Below are 16190 nucleotides of genomic sequence, written 5' to 3' on the forward strand. Positions count from 1 at the left end.
TGCTCTGTGCTGGGAAAGCCATGAAGAAGTACAAGGCCTTAGAACCAACATCTCCCGAAATACTCAGCACCTAGCTCACAGGACCAGTCCTCCCTGTTGCCTCCAGTAAGAATTCTCCTTCCTCTTTATGCTTTCCTGTAATGCTTTTTCTGTTTGTTTTTGTAAAAAAATTGTTCCTAAGTAGAAAACATCTGTGATTGTGAAACAGTCATTTTTGGCATCGCTTTTTTTTGTTCTTTTTCAAAAGACTTGCGTCAAGGCATCCTATACGGGTGGCTTTTCTGAAGAGACTTCTCTCCTCCCTCTTTCTTAAATTGCCAGGTCTCCCTGGGAGAGCCTCTAGTCTTTGACCAACTTGTACACGTGATGCTGAGCTCCATGCTCACTGGTAGATACCTCAAAAACAAAAGCTATGCAGAGCAAGGTTTCCTGGGTATCTCTGTTTGTAACAACCTGAGATAAATGGAAAAAACACAGTGAAATTAGGGAAAAGATAATGGAAATGTCAGATATTGAGTCCAAAGAAACAGTTAAGCTCATTTGGTCTTATTGTTGAATGTAACAGACCACAGAAATTTACCCAGCCACTGCTATATCAAATCCACCTGTTTTAGATCAAGTTACAGAAAGCATCTCCTTTTAGATGCATAGTTTTTAGTACTACCAGTCAGAAAATGTTGTGCAGCTATCCTGCCTTTTTTTCTTTTGTGGGAAGAAAAAGATTGAAGAATCAGTAGGACAATATCAGGATGGAAGATAATGTTGTCTGGTTACCCTAAAAAAGGCAGGGCAATTCTGCATTAGCAGCGTCATCTGGATATATCCTCAGTCATAAGTTACAAGCTACATGTGAAAACAAATCCACTAAGGAATAAGGAAGGTGGTTGTTAGCAACATTTATACCTGCTTTATACACGTGTGCTACATTTTTGTACTTGGGTACAGGAAGTAGAGTACAATATACATGCATACTTCATCAACTGTGCAGAATGCACACATGTATAAACCACCATTTTCTCTCCTACTTTCTCAGCTGCTATGAATAAAAACAGAAATTTGTACACATAACATAAAATAGTAACTAACATAATATTTGTACCCAAAAATACAACATGAGAAACTGCTCACACTTTCAATATTCATGTATGGTTATCATTTCTATCCCAATTTTTTTTAGTATCACAATCTAGTCACTGATTTTCATTATTTACTTGCTGGATTAAAACTCTCAAACTGTAAGTCACCATTTTAAATAGAGGGGTGATTTACAGATGACTATTTGCCAAATGGTAACTTATTGCGCTACACACACATGGCCTGCCAAGTGGTGAGTAAAATCTTACCACATTTATGCAGCTGACAGGAGCCCAGGAACTTGTAACATCCTTAAGTTCTGGGACAGACGCCCTTCTCCAGGAGCCCTCCCTGAAGAAGATTAGGAGGGTGACTACCCAGAGGAGGGCCTTCTCTGTGGTGGCGCCCCGATTATGGAATATGCTCCCCAGAGAGGTTCGCATGGCACCATCACTTTATTCTTTTCAGTGCCAGGCCAAAACCTTTTTGTTTTCCCAATGTTTTAAGACTTGACTGTTTTATTTGGGGTTTTATTATTAGCTAAATTTTAGGAGGCTGTGTTTTAATTTTTTTTTTTTTACATTTAGTATTATTAAACCATCCTGAGACTTCGGTAATGGGACTGTCTACAACAGTTTTAAATAAATAAATACATAAATATGCTCAACAATACAGATTACTAGTTCACCACATAGTTATATACCCACACCACTTGGGCAAATGGCCATCTGCTTGCACTCTATGAAAGAGTCAGGGAAAGAGGTGGAAGGTCTTCCATTCAACATGATGTCAATGGTTCGACCTCAACAAATCATTTCCCACTTGTAGGGCACATGAGGTCCAGGCTGCACTGCAAGCAGGAGGGGGGAAGAGGCCTTGCATGTGCTTGCACAGAGGCCCTCACTGAGGGCAGAAGGTTGCCTCCAAGGCCAAAGACAGCTGCCAATGGCTGTGCTGCACTTCCCCCAGTTGACGGAAAGGGGTAGCAACAAGGCACTCCAACTTATATGGCTGCACACACATCACCACAACCATTTCAACTGCCTCAGTGTTAAGACGTGCACTGCCTTCCACAACCCCAAGGCTCATTCCCAGTTCCGGTGCATATGAAACAGAATAAAAACATATTTTGAGGCCAAAGGAAAGGGAAAAATAAGGGCTGCAGTTTTGCCCCTATTTACTTGAAATAAGGCATTGCATAGATGCAGGACTGCACTTTACATGAGGAGACACGCAGGGTAAACTACAAGAGCTTGCTCTTGACAAAACACCCCTGGCCCTATGCTCAGAACAAAATTCTTCCCCTGTGAAACCCCTGCATAAGGTGTCACTTTCTTGGTAAAAAAGAAAGAAGTAATAACTGCAGCACTGAAAGGAAGAGGAAAAAACAGACAGGAGTTGTTGTCATTGATACAGATACTGTTGTCACCTTTGACTCAGATCTTCTTCCTAACACTAACCGCACAATTTCTTAATTTGTACAGTTACTGCAGCTTAAACAAGCCACAGCGGCTTGTGTAACCTGCAGCGCTCTACACTTCTAGAGCGCTTGGGTAGTGCAGTGGTTGAAGAATGTGAGCCTAGGACTCAGAAGACCTAGGTCCAGTTGCTAAGTCATGAAGCTCACTGAATGACTTTGGGCCACTCACTGACTCTCTGCCTAGTCTACATCACAGGGTTGTTGTGAGGATAAAACAGGATCATGTATGCTTCTTGGAGGAAATATAGGACATAACTACTTTATTAAAGACTAGGCACAGATGACAGTCATAGGTTCTAAAGTAGTGGGTGACAATTCAAGACAGAAGAAAAAGGCAGGAGGTTTTTTTACCTGCAAGATGGTGAAATTCTCCAGGACACTGTTCATCATGTATTTTTCTGGGAGGTGTTTCAGTTTATGGATGAAGTTGATCATATACTCACACATGGGGGACCTATGGATTCGGTACACACACCTTCCATTTTCCATTCGGGCAAATTCAGTCTGCAGGAAAATGCAAAGAGAGTAGGCCTTAAGAACCCCATATAGAGCTGTCAATGGGATTTGTACAGCATTGAGGATGTAAGAGTATGAGAGGTCAAATGATTTCTTGTATTTAGGATGACATGTAAATTGGGCCTGGGAAAACTGGAGAGATGAAGCACTTGGAGGAAGGTGGCCCATTCCACTAAGGCAAAAAAAGCAATACAGACTGGCCTGTTATTAAATAGCTGACCAACACTGATTACAAAGCATTCATATACTTCTTGTAATTAAAATCTTGAAGTCAGGGGGAGTAGAGAGAGAAAGCACATTTCACAAGTCCCATGAAAAGAGGTCACCTCTACCAGGTGCCTCCTTCCTCAACTGTCACCACCCGCAGCCTTTCCAGCAGGCAAGGGAAGGAAGAGCACAGAAGAAGCGGGGCTATTCCACCAGGTCTGTTGAAAGTTCCCTCCCCATTCCTTCCTCCAAAGTCTTCTAGGGCTGTCAAAGAATCACACCCTCCAATCCCACATTACCTATTTTGCTGTTCACCTTCTCAGTAACATCTCCCTCCTAGCAGTTCCACAATTCTGGCAAACCCAGGACTCACCTCCACCTTCTCCACTACTTGCTTCCCAAAAGAGCACACCTTAGTGGAGACTGTGATGGTCATGTTTTCTGAGCTGCTATACTGACTGCTGACGCCATAAAAAGCACCGGGACCATCCTGAATGGTGCTGTTCAGATCCGCCTAGAGCAAGGACAGGAAGGGGGTATTATTGGTCAGATAAGGAAAAGAAAGATTGATTGGTTTCTGCTTAAGACAAGCAAGTCTGACAGCGTTCTGGGATGTATTCACTGAGGACAAAGATGCCAACATGAGAAATATAAACATTATGATATGATCAATTACATATGCAGTTAACAATAATAAGCTGTTTTATAATCATTTATCTTCCCTACCACCCTTCAGGGCAAGTTGTAATTATGCCCATTTTGCAAATGGAGAATAGAGGCTCAGAATATATGACTTTCCAAGTCTCCTTTCTCAAGTCCATGACTCAGTCCAGCATTATTAACTGGAATGTACCAGTTCACTTTTTAATTAACCAACAGCTGAGAAAATGAGCTAAAGATGTTCAATGGGCAGTCCAGGCTGAAACAGAATTTCTCTTAGACTTACTATGAGGAAGCAACAAGCTATTATTCAGCTATAATGCCAAGCAGGTTAAAACCAGGCCAAATACAATGATACAAAACATTGAAGAATGTTATGTAAAACCAATACAATATACTATTTTGTTGTCTTGTGTGGATGTTCAGGTTCCTGTAAGAGCGATGGACACCTGAGGATCATGGTTTTGCTTGATAAGAAATTACTGAACTTTGCTCTTATTCTAAATGATGACCATGTGGTAACTTCAGAATAAGCAAAACAAACTTTGGTTATTCCTTAACATTTTCCATTCAGATTGCTTAGCACACACAAGTGAGTAAAACGACATCCATTACAAGATTGTGTGGTGCCGTGTTGGATGGCTCATGGCAGACAGCATCCACATTGGATGAAAAAGCAATGGTAACAAAAGACAGCACATTCTCTCTTGTTGAATTGTCCCATTATCTGGCAAAGAAAATGCTCCAGAACAGTTTTTCTGAGCCACTGTTCAGCTGCAACCTGTGTGGTTCTTACCCAAAATTTGACAAGGAAGAAGGAGTTCTGTGGTCCTCTCTCATAGAGCTCCTTCAGGCCCCCTTTCTTCTCAGGGAACTTGTCATAGATCTGGCGGATATCCACTGCCTCCAGCAGTGGGTCGCTGTATGAGGGATTTGTCTGTCCAATATGCACAAAGAGATGCTTGCTATACTGTAAGTGGGTAAAAAAAAAAAAAAAGATGTGCAAGCATGTAGGAGCAGTGGAATTATTCTGCATGATGAAAATCAGGTCATAACAAAGAGAATCAGATACTGCTGTTGATTCTACACTACAATTCAAGACTCAGCTAATCTCCACCATCCAGACAAAAAGACCCGTAGTAACTTCTGTATTGCACAAAGCAGTAAGGAGAGGCCAGGGCTCCAAGCGAAGGGCAGTGCTCATGTTTTAGGCACCAGGTATTGCACAGAGCTGATAAGCAGAAGATCAGACTTTATGTAAGTACCAAGATAGGATAGCAATCTGCAGGACCCATTCCTTAACAAGAGCAAGAGAATTCCATCACCTCCCCCACAGCTCAGCCCATGTGGGAAGCAGCACCAAACATTCCCCCTCACGAATTACCGTTTCTGGGTCACGCTGCACTTCCATGAATGCTGAATACTCAAGGAGCCTCAGCTTGGTAGAGGCAATGGTGCGGTCCTGCCAGACTGGCACAGCCGAGGCAGCAGGTGGAAGAGGAGCCAGGGACTCGTAGCCTAGAAGAAGAAGATGTTGTAACATTCTCAAGCAATGTAGCGGGAGCTTTCAGTTGCAGAGGCAACGAAAAACTGGTTAGGCTCCTGTACAGCACAGTTGCCCGTCTTTTCAAACAGTCAAGTACTATTTTCTTCATTATTGCCTAGATGATGATTACAACACAACCAGATTCCCTCAAATGACAGGAATTCAGGGTCTGAATCTTCACATTTTCAGTTCTGCAAAAGGTTCTGCGTTTTCTGTACATTTTGCAGAAAGCAAATGTGAAATGGATTAGATTATCCTGTACCTTAAAACAAGGCAGAGTGTAAATAAAAAGGTGGAGTTGACTAGAAGTCTCAAACTCAAGATTAATTAAGGGGTAAGCTGAAACAGACTATCCTTTCTAGGTAAGCCATGCCTGAAGCTCCTAGATAGTACACCAGTCCAAGAAGTCACCTGATTTTCTCACTGAGGTTTCTTTAAGCAGAGTATCTGAAAGATCACCAGACCAGACAGATAAGCTTCCCTAGAAATGGCATACTTTCCTGCTATCAGCAAGGTGTTCCACCCACACATCCCATCTCACTGATGAGAACTAGGGGATAAAACTAGGAGATCAAAGAACAGCCTTGAAGAATGCCATAAATGCACCCACGCAGTAGGGAAGTTTTGCTCAAATTCTCAGAACAAAAGGCAAAATATCCTCCTAGCAGACCAAATTTAAAAGACAGTTTTTCCATACTTTCATTTTAGTGCTGAAGTCTTCACTGCCTTCCAAGTAAGCATAATGTGAGCTTGGTTATGAGGACTGCGCAGCTAATGCTGCCGCTTTCCTCTAGCTGCTATGAAGAAAGGCTAGTGATAAACACAGCTCCATCTACTCAGAGAGCACATAGCTTACAGGAATTGGAGGCGCTTCTATGATGCACTGGAATCCTGCAAAATCCCATGCAGATACATCCCAGGTAATGTGAACACAGCAGCCATTCAGTCAAATTAAGTGAGCTGATGGGAGGCCCATGCCCAGATTGGCTAGATGGTTTTTTTAAGCTTAAATGTGGTTGTGGAGGGCATTGAGCAAGGGCAGGGAAGCAACACTTAATCCTCCCAGTGCATCATTTTTCCAATCTAAATTGCAACTTTAGATTGCAGGTCCTATAATCATTTGGGAGAAGGCAAGAATGCATATTTCTCTGCATGGACCAAAAAGATATTCAGTCTTTATGAATGAAGCAGAAGTCCACAATCCTGGTTGGACCAAGACTCAGAGGGGTCCTCAGCAACGACAGAAAACATCCTACGTTGTGCAGGGGAACGGATATTCTAAACTGATACTAGTGGTGGCAGGGGAGCCAACAAAAGTGTTGTTATTTTAAGAGAAAGGGCATCAGTTTGTTGGACAAATCAAGTGAGCCGAAACACTTACTGGCTAGTGATGGAGGCATGGGTGGCTGGATGGGGTAGGCTGGTTGTGCAAAAGGTTTAATGCTGCAAAGCAAAATGGCATTAAACAGGTTAGTCAGGAACTCATTTAATAAGCTAGCCTCTAAATTCACCCACATCCAAAATCGGTGAGAGGAGGAGGTCTCCTAAGGACAATGAATGTTGCAATCCTATGGCATCCAAAGGACCATAGGAGAGCTCAGATCAGTCATGGGTTGCCCACCCCCACCAACAAACCCCCGTGTATATCTTGACACATCTGCTCCTTCTTTGATTTTGAAGGAAGGAAAGGGGAGAGGACTGATGGCATGGCGTGGCCAGAGCAGGGGAGGTTCTAGATCCAACAGGGCTTGCTGGGCTGTAGCCTAGTCCCTCACTATGTTGCCAGGGTAGGGAAAGATTCAATCCAGCCTCTAAATTATTTTTCTCCCATTGCATGCAGAGGGAGAGAAATAGTAGCAAAAACAAAAACCCAGAGGGAGATCAGTGGATGACATTCAGTCCTCATTTCTGCTTTGCTGGCTCAGGAGGAGAGGCTGGCAGCCCAGCGACTCCTCCTGAGATGCCCCATCAACAGAATTGTACTGCCTGATAAATCTTGGGTAGATTCTCTTACACCTAGAGTCATAAAACCGCAGAGTGTTGCCCGCTCCCCTCATCCACCTTCCCTGTCATTTCAGAACCAGAAATCTGGAACATGAGCAGGAGGATACCATTATATTCATGTCCTGCTCGTGGGCTTTATTTATTTAGAATATTTGTACGCCGTCCTTTCGCAAAGCCTCAGGACAGCTTACATAAATAAGAAGAATAAAATAAAACATAATACAAATAAAATCTAGATCCACCCTGGCTGCAGATTAAAACCTATATAGCTAATGTTAAAAGTTATTAAAATATTGTTGAAATAAAAAGCTCTTAGCCTGGTGCCGAAAAACAAATAACGACGGCGCCAGGCGGACATCTCTGGGGAGCGTATTCCTAAGGGAATGCCTTCTTCCGTATTTGCCCTCCCGCCCCCTGAGATCGGCAGCAAAGACCCTCCTCTGGGAACCCTCTGTGAAAGACGTCAGGAGGCTAAGTACCCGGAGGAGGGCTTTCTCTGCGGTGGCGCCCTTGTCCAAGCACCTTGTCCACATCATCATGCTGCAATAACTGAAATTCATCCAATAATATTTGACCGGACAGAGTCATTGGCACCTCCCCTAGAGGATCTGAACCACTTGCGGAGTCCAGCTCATGATGAATCTGAGCGATTTTCTCCTTAAAGTGCCGGGCAAAATCATCACAGCGGGCCATCGAGGGTGATACGGGATCTTTCTTAGGGCCGGGATGTACCAGCCCATGTACCACTCGAAAGAGCTCTGCTGGACGGCACTGTGAGGAGGCAATGGAAGTGGAGAAGAATTTCTTCTTCGCTGCCCTCACCACCACAGCATAGGCTCGATAATGAGCTCGTAAGCATGCTCAGTCAGATTCATCTTGTGATTTCCTCCACCTACACTCTAGACGTCTCCCAACCCGCTTCATCGCCCATAGTTCAGGTGTATACCATGGGGATGAACAGGCTCTGCCGGACGGGAGAGGACGCTTAGGAGTGATCATGTCAATAGCCTTGGCCATTTCCCCATTCCACAGTTCAACCGGAGCATCAACAGGAGAGCCAGCTTTATTAACCGGAAACTTCCCCAAAGCCTTCAGGAATCCATCCGGATCAAGCCGGCTCCGAGGGCAGATGAACACAATAGGGTCCGCACCCTTACAGAGGGAAAGGCCGGCATCGAGCTCAAACCTCACGAGGAACTGATCTGACCATGACAGGGGTGTCAGACACAAGTTCCTCACATTCAGATCCCCCTCTTCCTGCCTCATTGATAAAACCAGGTCCAGCGTGTGTCCACATTCATGGGTTGAGCCTATGACATGTTGAGACAGCCCCATGGCTGTCATGGAGGCCATGAAGTCCTGAGCCGCCCCGGTCAGACCAGTCTCGGCATGGAGATTGAAGTCCCCCAGGACCAACATCCTGGGGGTCTTCAGCACCAGGTCCGAGACGATCTACGTCAGCTCAGGCAGGGAGTCTGATGGGCAGAAGGGTGCACGGTACACCAGCAGAATCCCCAGTCTGTCTCGGTCGCCCAATGCCAGGTAAAGGCACTCTAGACCCGATCTCAAGAGAACAGGAAGCCCCGCAAGGGAAATTGAAGCTTGATAGATTAAAGCGACCCCCGCCCTCCGGGCGTGGCTGGTGCTGGACCAGATACCCGGGCGGGCACAATTGAGAGAGGGACACATCCACCCCTGCCAGGTCTCTGTAATGCAAGCCAGGTCGGCCCCCTCATCCACAATTAAGTCGTGGATGAGGGATGTTTCGTTATGGACCAACCTGGCACTAAGCAACAGCACCTTCAGGCCCAAGGGGCGGGCTTCCTGTGGGCACCTGGTTAGCCACTGTGGGAACTGAATGCTGAACTAGGTCAGATCCAGCATGTTCCTAGGTAGGACAGTGTGCAGTTGAGTTGTTTGTTTGAAAGAACTGCCCCACCAGATGCATCTTGTATGCCATATCAAAAGCTTGCCACGTCTGAGAAGGGTGGGCCTGGAGGAGGTGCTCAAATTTAGGAACCCCTGGAGGGCCAGACTGGGATCCTGGTTCTGAAGTTCTGTATTCCTGGTTTACATGGAGGAATTTTCAAACAAATGGGTTCCTCCATGTGGGACCAGTGTTGGATCATTCCCCACATGTAATTATGGCTATGATTCTGCTTGAAACAGTCCTTATTTTAAATATGGCAGTTTAGAAATGCAGGCTGAAGTGGGCAGCTTGCTTCATTTGGCACCAGCTTCTGTGGAACAGTTCAGAAAATCAAAACAAGCTTTCTCCGAAATGGTAAGCCATGTAATTATGCAATCCAAAAATGTGCTCTTCAAAAGTCATGTTCAAGAGTAACAGGTTCCCGTACTCACTCCTGAGAAGGTCCAGACTGTCCTGGGATAGGCGTGCTCCAAAACTATGGAAACAAGAAGGACACAGAAACCTGTGTCAGGGATATTCCCAACAGCTGCATAGTTTCTACTGTTCCGATCCAAGCAGATCTTAACTCATTTTCTGAAATATAACTTGGAAATACTGCCATTGCAAGGCTGAGAAGTAGGACTAGATCATCTGGGAGATTTGTATGAAATCAGTGTCCTTCTCCAGTCAGCTCTTAAGGGGAACAGTTGGGGTAGGTATGTCAGAACAGCATTGTGTTGGCCTGTGTACATAAAGAGGGTTAGTTGGAGAGGTCTGGAGGTGCTCCCATAAGTGAAGAGAATGGAGCGGGAATTGGAGCAAACATATGTTAAGTCTGTTAAAACTGAGTACATACATTTAAGGAGCATGAAGGGAGGGAAAGTTGATGTGTGTAGGAATGTACAATGAGAATGTACAGTTAAAACATGTATGAGCTGCCTACAGCCCATGGAGCCCACAGGGATGCCCCTGCCCCACTTTTCCCACAGCTGCCAAAAGGAGAATGGGGAACAGAGTGCCGTGGATAGGGGGGAGCCTTTAATCTCACCACCTACCCCTTCCCAGCAATCCTGATGCAGATCCTGTTTCCTTGCTGCAAGTAGCAGTGGGGAAATGGCTTTCTGGATCTGGATTGCAGTAGGGAAGGAACTTTAGCCTTCCCCCCCCACCCCTCCCAGTCCCACCCCCTGATTTCAGCAACTGCAGAAGAAAGCAATGAACCTCCTCATCCCAGCACTCTAAGACGTGTGAGGAGACAGCAAGAATGTTCAAGCATGCATCTGGCCCTCAACCGGCACTGCACGCAACCTTTGGGTCCAAAGGCTTGCCCAACCCTCATTTAAAAAATTCTAGCCCAACCCTTATTGGTTACGATTATACCATCAAATATCAAAGGATTATGCCATCGAATAAGCAAATACAAGTAAATGTATCTTCTCTGGAGCAGCTGACACTGTGGTATGAGGTTATTCCTTTAAGCCAGACCCCTTTTTAACAGCATCTCTTACCCTGGGAGCAGCAGAGAAGACAGCCTGAGGGAGCGGAGGAGGGGGACTGAGCTTGTTCTGCAGGACACTGGCAGATACGATCTGCGCAGATGACATAGAAGCCATGCTCTGCAGAGCTTTGTCCTTCGAGACCTGATCCTTCAGAGCAAGACAGAAGAGAAACAGAAAGCAGAGTTACTACTCCAAATCCTGAGAGTCCAGAAAAGCAGCAGTCATCCAGAATTAAAGGACAATTGGCATAATATTACTTTGTATCGCCATCCTGAGATCTTTGTAAAGAACGGGGTAAAAATGCCTTAAATAAATACATAAATAAATAAAATTAACTGCTTGCATTAAAACTGTTCATTTTTGTACTGGGTTCAAAATACGAGGGTTCTTCAAAAAGTTTCTGCACTTTTATACTTAATATTTTATAAATATGTTTTATATATTTTTTGCTGATGGTATTAAAATGTTGGTATGGCACTTGGAAAAATGCATTGCAAAGGAAGATGACGATGTGGAAAAGTCATGTAATTTGTTTTTGAAATTCTTAATGAATAGAGTTTTAAAAAGTGCAGAAACTTTTTGAAGAACCCTCGTATATTGGCAATACCCCATGCATGCAGGCTGTTTCTCAGAACAGCCTAGCATTTTGCCACTATTTCCCCCCCAAGGCTCACTTTTGTGGGATTCTGCTAGCTATGGTGAATCAATTCGGTAGAGTAGTGCAACAAACCTGGAGCTTAGAAGAGCACAGTGAAAGCACTCATGCTCCTGTTCAAACACCTGAAAATATATTTGACACCTATTAAATTTTGCACTTCTAGCAGCTTTACACCTCGTTTCAGTCTTCATAAGAATTTATGTCTTTAGATCTTTTCCTTGGCAAAACCTATCCATGGGAAGTTGATGGAACAAAGACAAAACTGAGCTGTACTTACCAAGTTCATAGCCTGTGTGAAGGGGGGGAAAAAGAAAGAATATGGTTAGTGCCTTGATTATCATACTGGCCACTAAGATGAGGAGTGGGGAGGCTGCATAAATCATAATATTTATCAAAACAATGGTAAACCCATTATGGTGTGGTGGTTAGATGGTTCGACTGAGGACTCAGATGATCTGGGTTCTAGTCCCCACTTGGCCGTGAAGCTCACTGGGTGACTTTGGGGCAGTCACTGACTCTCAGCCTAGCCTACTTCACAGGGCTGTTATAAGGACAAAATGGAGAGGAAGACGATTATGTAAGCTAGCTCAAGTTCCTTGAAAGAGAAAAAAAGGCAAATTATACGTGTAGTAATAAATAATAAAACATCAGTGTAATGAAGGATGTACAGAGGGCAGAGTACCTGTCTTATATGCAGAAAGTCCTAAATTCAGGCCCTGGATTCTCCAGGTAGGGGTAGGGAAGAAGGCTACCCGAAACCTTGCAAGGAGAGCCTCTGTCAGCCAGGGTCTACAGGACTGGGCTTGATGAACCAATGGTCTGTCAGTATAGGACAGCTTTCTGTGTTCTTGTGTCAGATTTCACTGTTTAAAAATGCTACAACTGAGTCAGGCTGATTTCCAATGCAATCTTTTCCACTAAATCACATGAAGATCTGGGCCCATGGCTCAGGGGCAATGAAAAAGAAAGGTATGGAGGACAGGAGGCCTTTCGGAAGAGATAACTTTTTCTTATTTACCAATCAAGAGGGATGCACATAAAGCCAAAAAAACAAAAAACAAAAACACCCAAACAGACTCTTCTGCTTTGCAGTTCTACAAATCTGGTTCAGGCCTGAATATCAATGCTAACTTTCTTCCACATATTGCAAACTATGTTTCATGTCTGGTCATTGGTTTTTTTATTTGAAATTGACTTGAAAACATATTATACTCAAGCCAAATATTCTCTCTTTAGGCCCTGTATGCACCCCAGGATAAGGTTCAACATGATTAATTGTGGACTTCGAGTAGATTGGGCATTTGAGTGGTCAAAAAACACCTGATTATTGAACCAGGACCTCTTGACAGAATGGCCATGGATTATGCATTTTGATTCATTCTCAATCATTCCACCACTACTCCAATGGGCCCAGGGTGGCATCAACAGTTCCCCCACTACAGCTTTACAACAGTCCTGGGAAGTAGGTTTGGCTGTGTGTCTGTGAATGGTCCAACATCACCTAATGAACTTCATGGCTCACAGTGCAAAGTAAACTCTAACTCTGAGGCAATGTATTTATTTTTGTTAGAGAAAGATGAGCTACAACTTGGAATAAAGAAAAACTCAGAAGTGTTCAACCATTATATCCAGCCATCATAAAAAATTTACTACTGATTATAAGGCTAAAGGTAAGGGTAAAGGTAAAGGTTTCCCCTTGACATTAAAGTCCAGTCATGCCTAACTCTAGGGGGCAGTGCTCATCTCTGTTTCCTAGCCAAGGGAGCCAGCGTTTGTCTGCAGACAGTCTCCGTGGTCATGTGGCTGGCATGACTAAACACCGAAGTGCACGGAACGCTGTTACCTGCCCACCAAAGTGGTACCTTTTCATCTACTTGCATTTGCATGCTTTCGAACTGCAAGGTTGGCAGGAGCCGGGACGGAACAACGGGAACTCACCCCGTTGTGCAAATTTGAACTGGAGACCTTTCGATCAACCAGCCCAGCAGCTCAACAGTTTAAACCACTGCTCCACCTGCATCCCGATTATAAGGCTAGAGACTTTTAAAATCCCCTTTCACCATTCTGTGCTGTTCTTCAACTGCAAGAAATTTGACTATTGTGATGTAGACCATTATGCATTTGGAATGTTGGGCTTTAACCTACACATGTAGAACAATTTAAACTGCTTGTGTACCAGCCGAGAGCTTCTTTATTAGGGGGCAAAGGACAGGGAAACATGCTATCCATGGGATTCTTCAACCTGTTTACTGCAACTGCTAGTCTTAAACACTTTAGAAAGGCAAGGGGTTGAACAGTCTGCATAGTTCACAAGGCAGAAATCTCTAGGTACTTTCCAATACATTTATCAAATAACAAGAGGGAATGGAGAACCAATATCAGTTTGAAATACCCCCTCACCCTCCCTTAAGACACCACTTCCCATGTATGCCTTCTAACGGGCACCTTACTTGGCAAATCACAATACACAGAACAAAAAAAGAAAAAGGTTATAAGAAAAGTTAGTCAATCTCCAGTTACAGAAGAAGAAAAAAGAGGAAAGCCAACCACAGATGAAAAGGAAAGGCAATCACAGGATAAAAGCTCTCCAGTTTTATCCCTGCTCACCTTCCTTGGATCCTGGTCCCATGATCTCGCTCTAAGCTTCTTGAATCAGCACGAGCAATTCCTCTCGGCTTCTATGCTTCTCCACGCTAATCAGCTCATCCCATACATGGAACTACTTGGCAAAATGCCCATACCAGATACTATCAAGATTCAAATCCGTATGACAGATAGAGCCGCTAGTCCTGCATGTTCCTCTATCTGTAAGATAATGTAAACTATCCTAGGACTTCACTGTCCAGTGATAGCTTTTCTTTAATATGCTCAAGTCTTTCTTATTAAACAAAACCCCAAAATCTAGCAATCAGAATGTGTGCAACCACACTGGTTTTGTATAAACAATTTTTCTATATAAAAGACTTTAAAATGTGTTGAAGGGGCAGAATGGGCTTGATGCTTTGTTGTTTAGTAGTGGTTTTAATGTGTAGCTTCAGTGGTCAACCCTGCCTTTGAGCTGTGGTTCTGAACTTTCCACTAACCCAGTAGCATCATGAAAAGCTAATGCCATACAACAGCAGGCAATGAGCTTTTTTTTTTTTAAACAAAAGTCTGTTAATGGTTGCATCTACTTTCACTTTCATCCATAGAACTGGTATGGAAGCTTTATTCATTTCCTCCTTTCCTGATTTCCTGCTACATAACCACTAGGTCATGCTGCAGTGTAGCAGAAAAATACAATTACACAAGTGGGGAAATGCAATTTGTTTTGCTTTTTCTTGCTCTAAATTCTCTACTTCTACTGCAAAAGTGCTTTTAAAAAACAGGAATGAAACAGGAAGGTCATGATGTTGTCTAAAGAGCCCCTAAACAACTGTGGGTGAGGAATGACAACTGCACAATATATGCCTTGCAGAAGTGAGACAGAGACCAAAGGACAAGGGTGCCCCGGGGTTCTATGATCACTCTTAAAGGAGAGATTGCAATTTTCTACTGTCTCGCCACAATATGGGCCACCACCAATCTTATTTTGCTTCCCTGGTTATGGCAAGGTCCCAATTCTTATGGCTACAATGGGGCACTTGCATGGAGGGAGAGACTAAAGGCTGACAAATGGGATGGGGAAGACCAGCAGATGCTCATGGAGAAATCTAGAGCAGTCAATCCCCATACCACCAACCCAAGGACTCCAGTTGTTACTGGAAATGCACCTCTCCCATCCACCTGGGTGGACCTGGCTCTTGACTTGGGGTGGCTTCATGGTTTTGGAAGAAACACACTGGACTGTTTTGGGGCAGTCAGAGCCAGATTTTATCAAGTGGAGGTGCTCTATTGTATTCTCCTTCCTGTTGATTCTTCCCTCAGCAGGACTTTGAAAACGTCTGGTCCCAGGAACACAGGGAAGGGGGCAAAGACATAACAGGAAAAAAGCGGCAACCACAGAGCGCAGTATGTTAGTTGCCAGCATGGCCACAGCTCAAAGATGGGAAAGCCGGGGAAGCGCGTACCTTCAGCTTGGACTGAATCTCACGAGATTTCCGTCTGGCTAGAACCTGCAAGTGGCTAGAGACCTGCAGAGAGAAAAGCAGAAGGAGAGGGGAAAAACAGCAGAGCCGTCAACCAGAGGAAAGGAGAGGAAGGAGAGGGGGCTGCCCATGCTCACACACCACGGCGCATGGGCAGGGTCTCCAACGTACCTTAATGCCAACCTGGTACTCTCGCACCTTCTTCCGAGCTAGAACCTGTATATGGCTGGACACCTAGTCCCCGCCAAGCCATTCAAAAAGGAAAACACAAACAGAATGAAGATATGATCCCACACTGTTTAGCGCGACAACAGTGCTTCAAGCACCCAGGTGACACACACCGGCCTCCCAAGCCAGTTGAGTTTCCAGAGGAGGAGTATCAGCTCACAGAGTAAATGGCAGTTAATGCTGATGGAAAGGACCAACGGGAAGAAACTGCTGCAGTCCCAGTGAATGCAACGATGTGTAACATTTGGGAATGCTATCCCTGGGAAACAGCACTTGAGAATGTAGCCTGTGCAACAATAACTAGGAATGTCAACTCCGTATTTATTATATTTCAGAGACTTC

At 44.3% G+C, this 16190-nt stretch overlaps 1 protein-coding gene across 3 annotated transcripts in view; it reads right to left on the reverse strand.

Moving 5' to 3' along the window:
• Positions 1–32: 32 nt before the first annotated feature.
• TEAD3 (TEA domain transcription factor 3) overlaps positions 33–16190 on the reverse strand; it is a 95286-nt gene continuing 79128 nt past the window's right edge. The window contains exons 4-14 of one of the 3 annotated variants that reach the window (XM_044443634.1): positions 15792–15854; positions 15603–15665; positions 11831–11842; positions 10905–11042; positions 9849–9892; positions 6865–6926; positions 5322–5455; positions 4734–4907; positions 3651–3791; positions 2906–3058; positions 33–453 (exon numbers count right to left, since the gene is read on the reverse strand). In XM_044443634.1, the coding sequence (XP_044299569.1) occupies positions 340–453; positions 2906–3058; positions 3651–3791; positions 4734–4907; positions 5322–5455; positions 6865–6926; positions 9849–9892; positions 10905–11042; positions 11831–11842; positions 15603–15665; positions 15792–15854 (1098 nt within the window). In that variant the 3' untranslated portion in view covers positions 33–339. The remainder of the gene's footprint in view (positions 454–2905; positions 3059–3650; positions 3792–4733; positions 4908–5321; positions 5456–6864; positions 6927–9848; positions 9893–10904; positions 11043–11830; positions 11843–15602; positions 15666–15791; positions 15855–16190) is intronic. The other 2 variants (XM_044443617.1, XM_044443626.1) reach the window with 2 other exon arrangements.

This window comes from Varanus komodoensis, unplaced genomic scaffold (genome assembly GCF_004798865.1).
Source record: "Varanus komodoensis strain SLA01 unplaced genomic scaffold, ASM479886v1 scaffold1, whole genome shotgun sequence".
Lineage (NCBI taxonomy): Eukaryota > Metazoa > Chordata > Lepidosauria > Squamata > Varanidae > Varanus > Varanus komodoensis.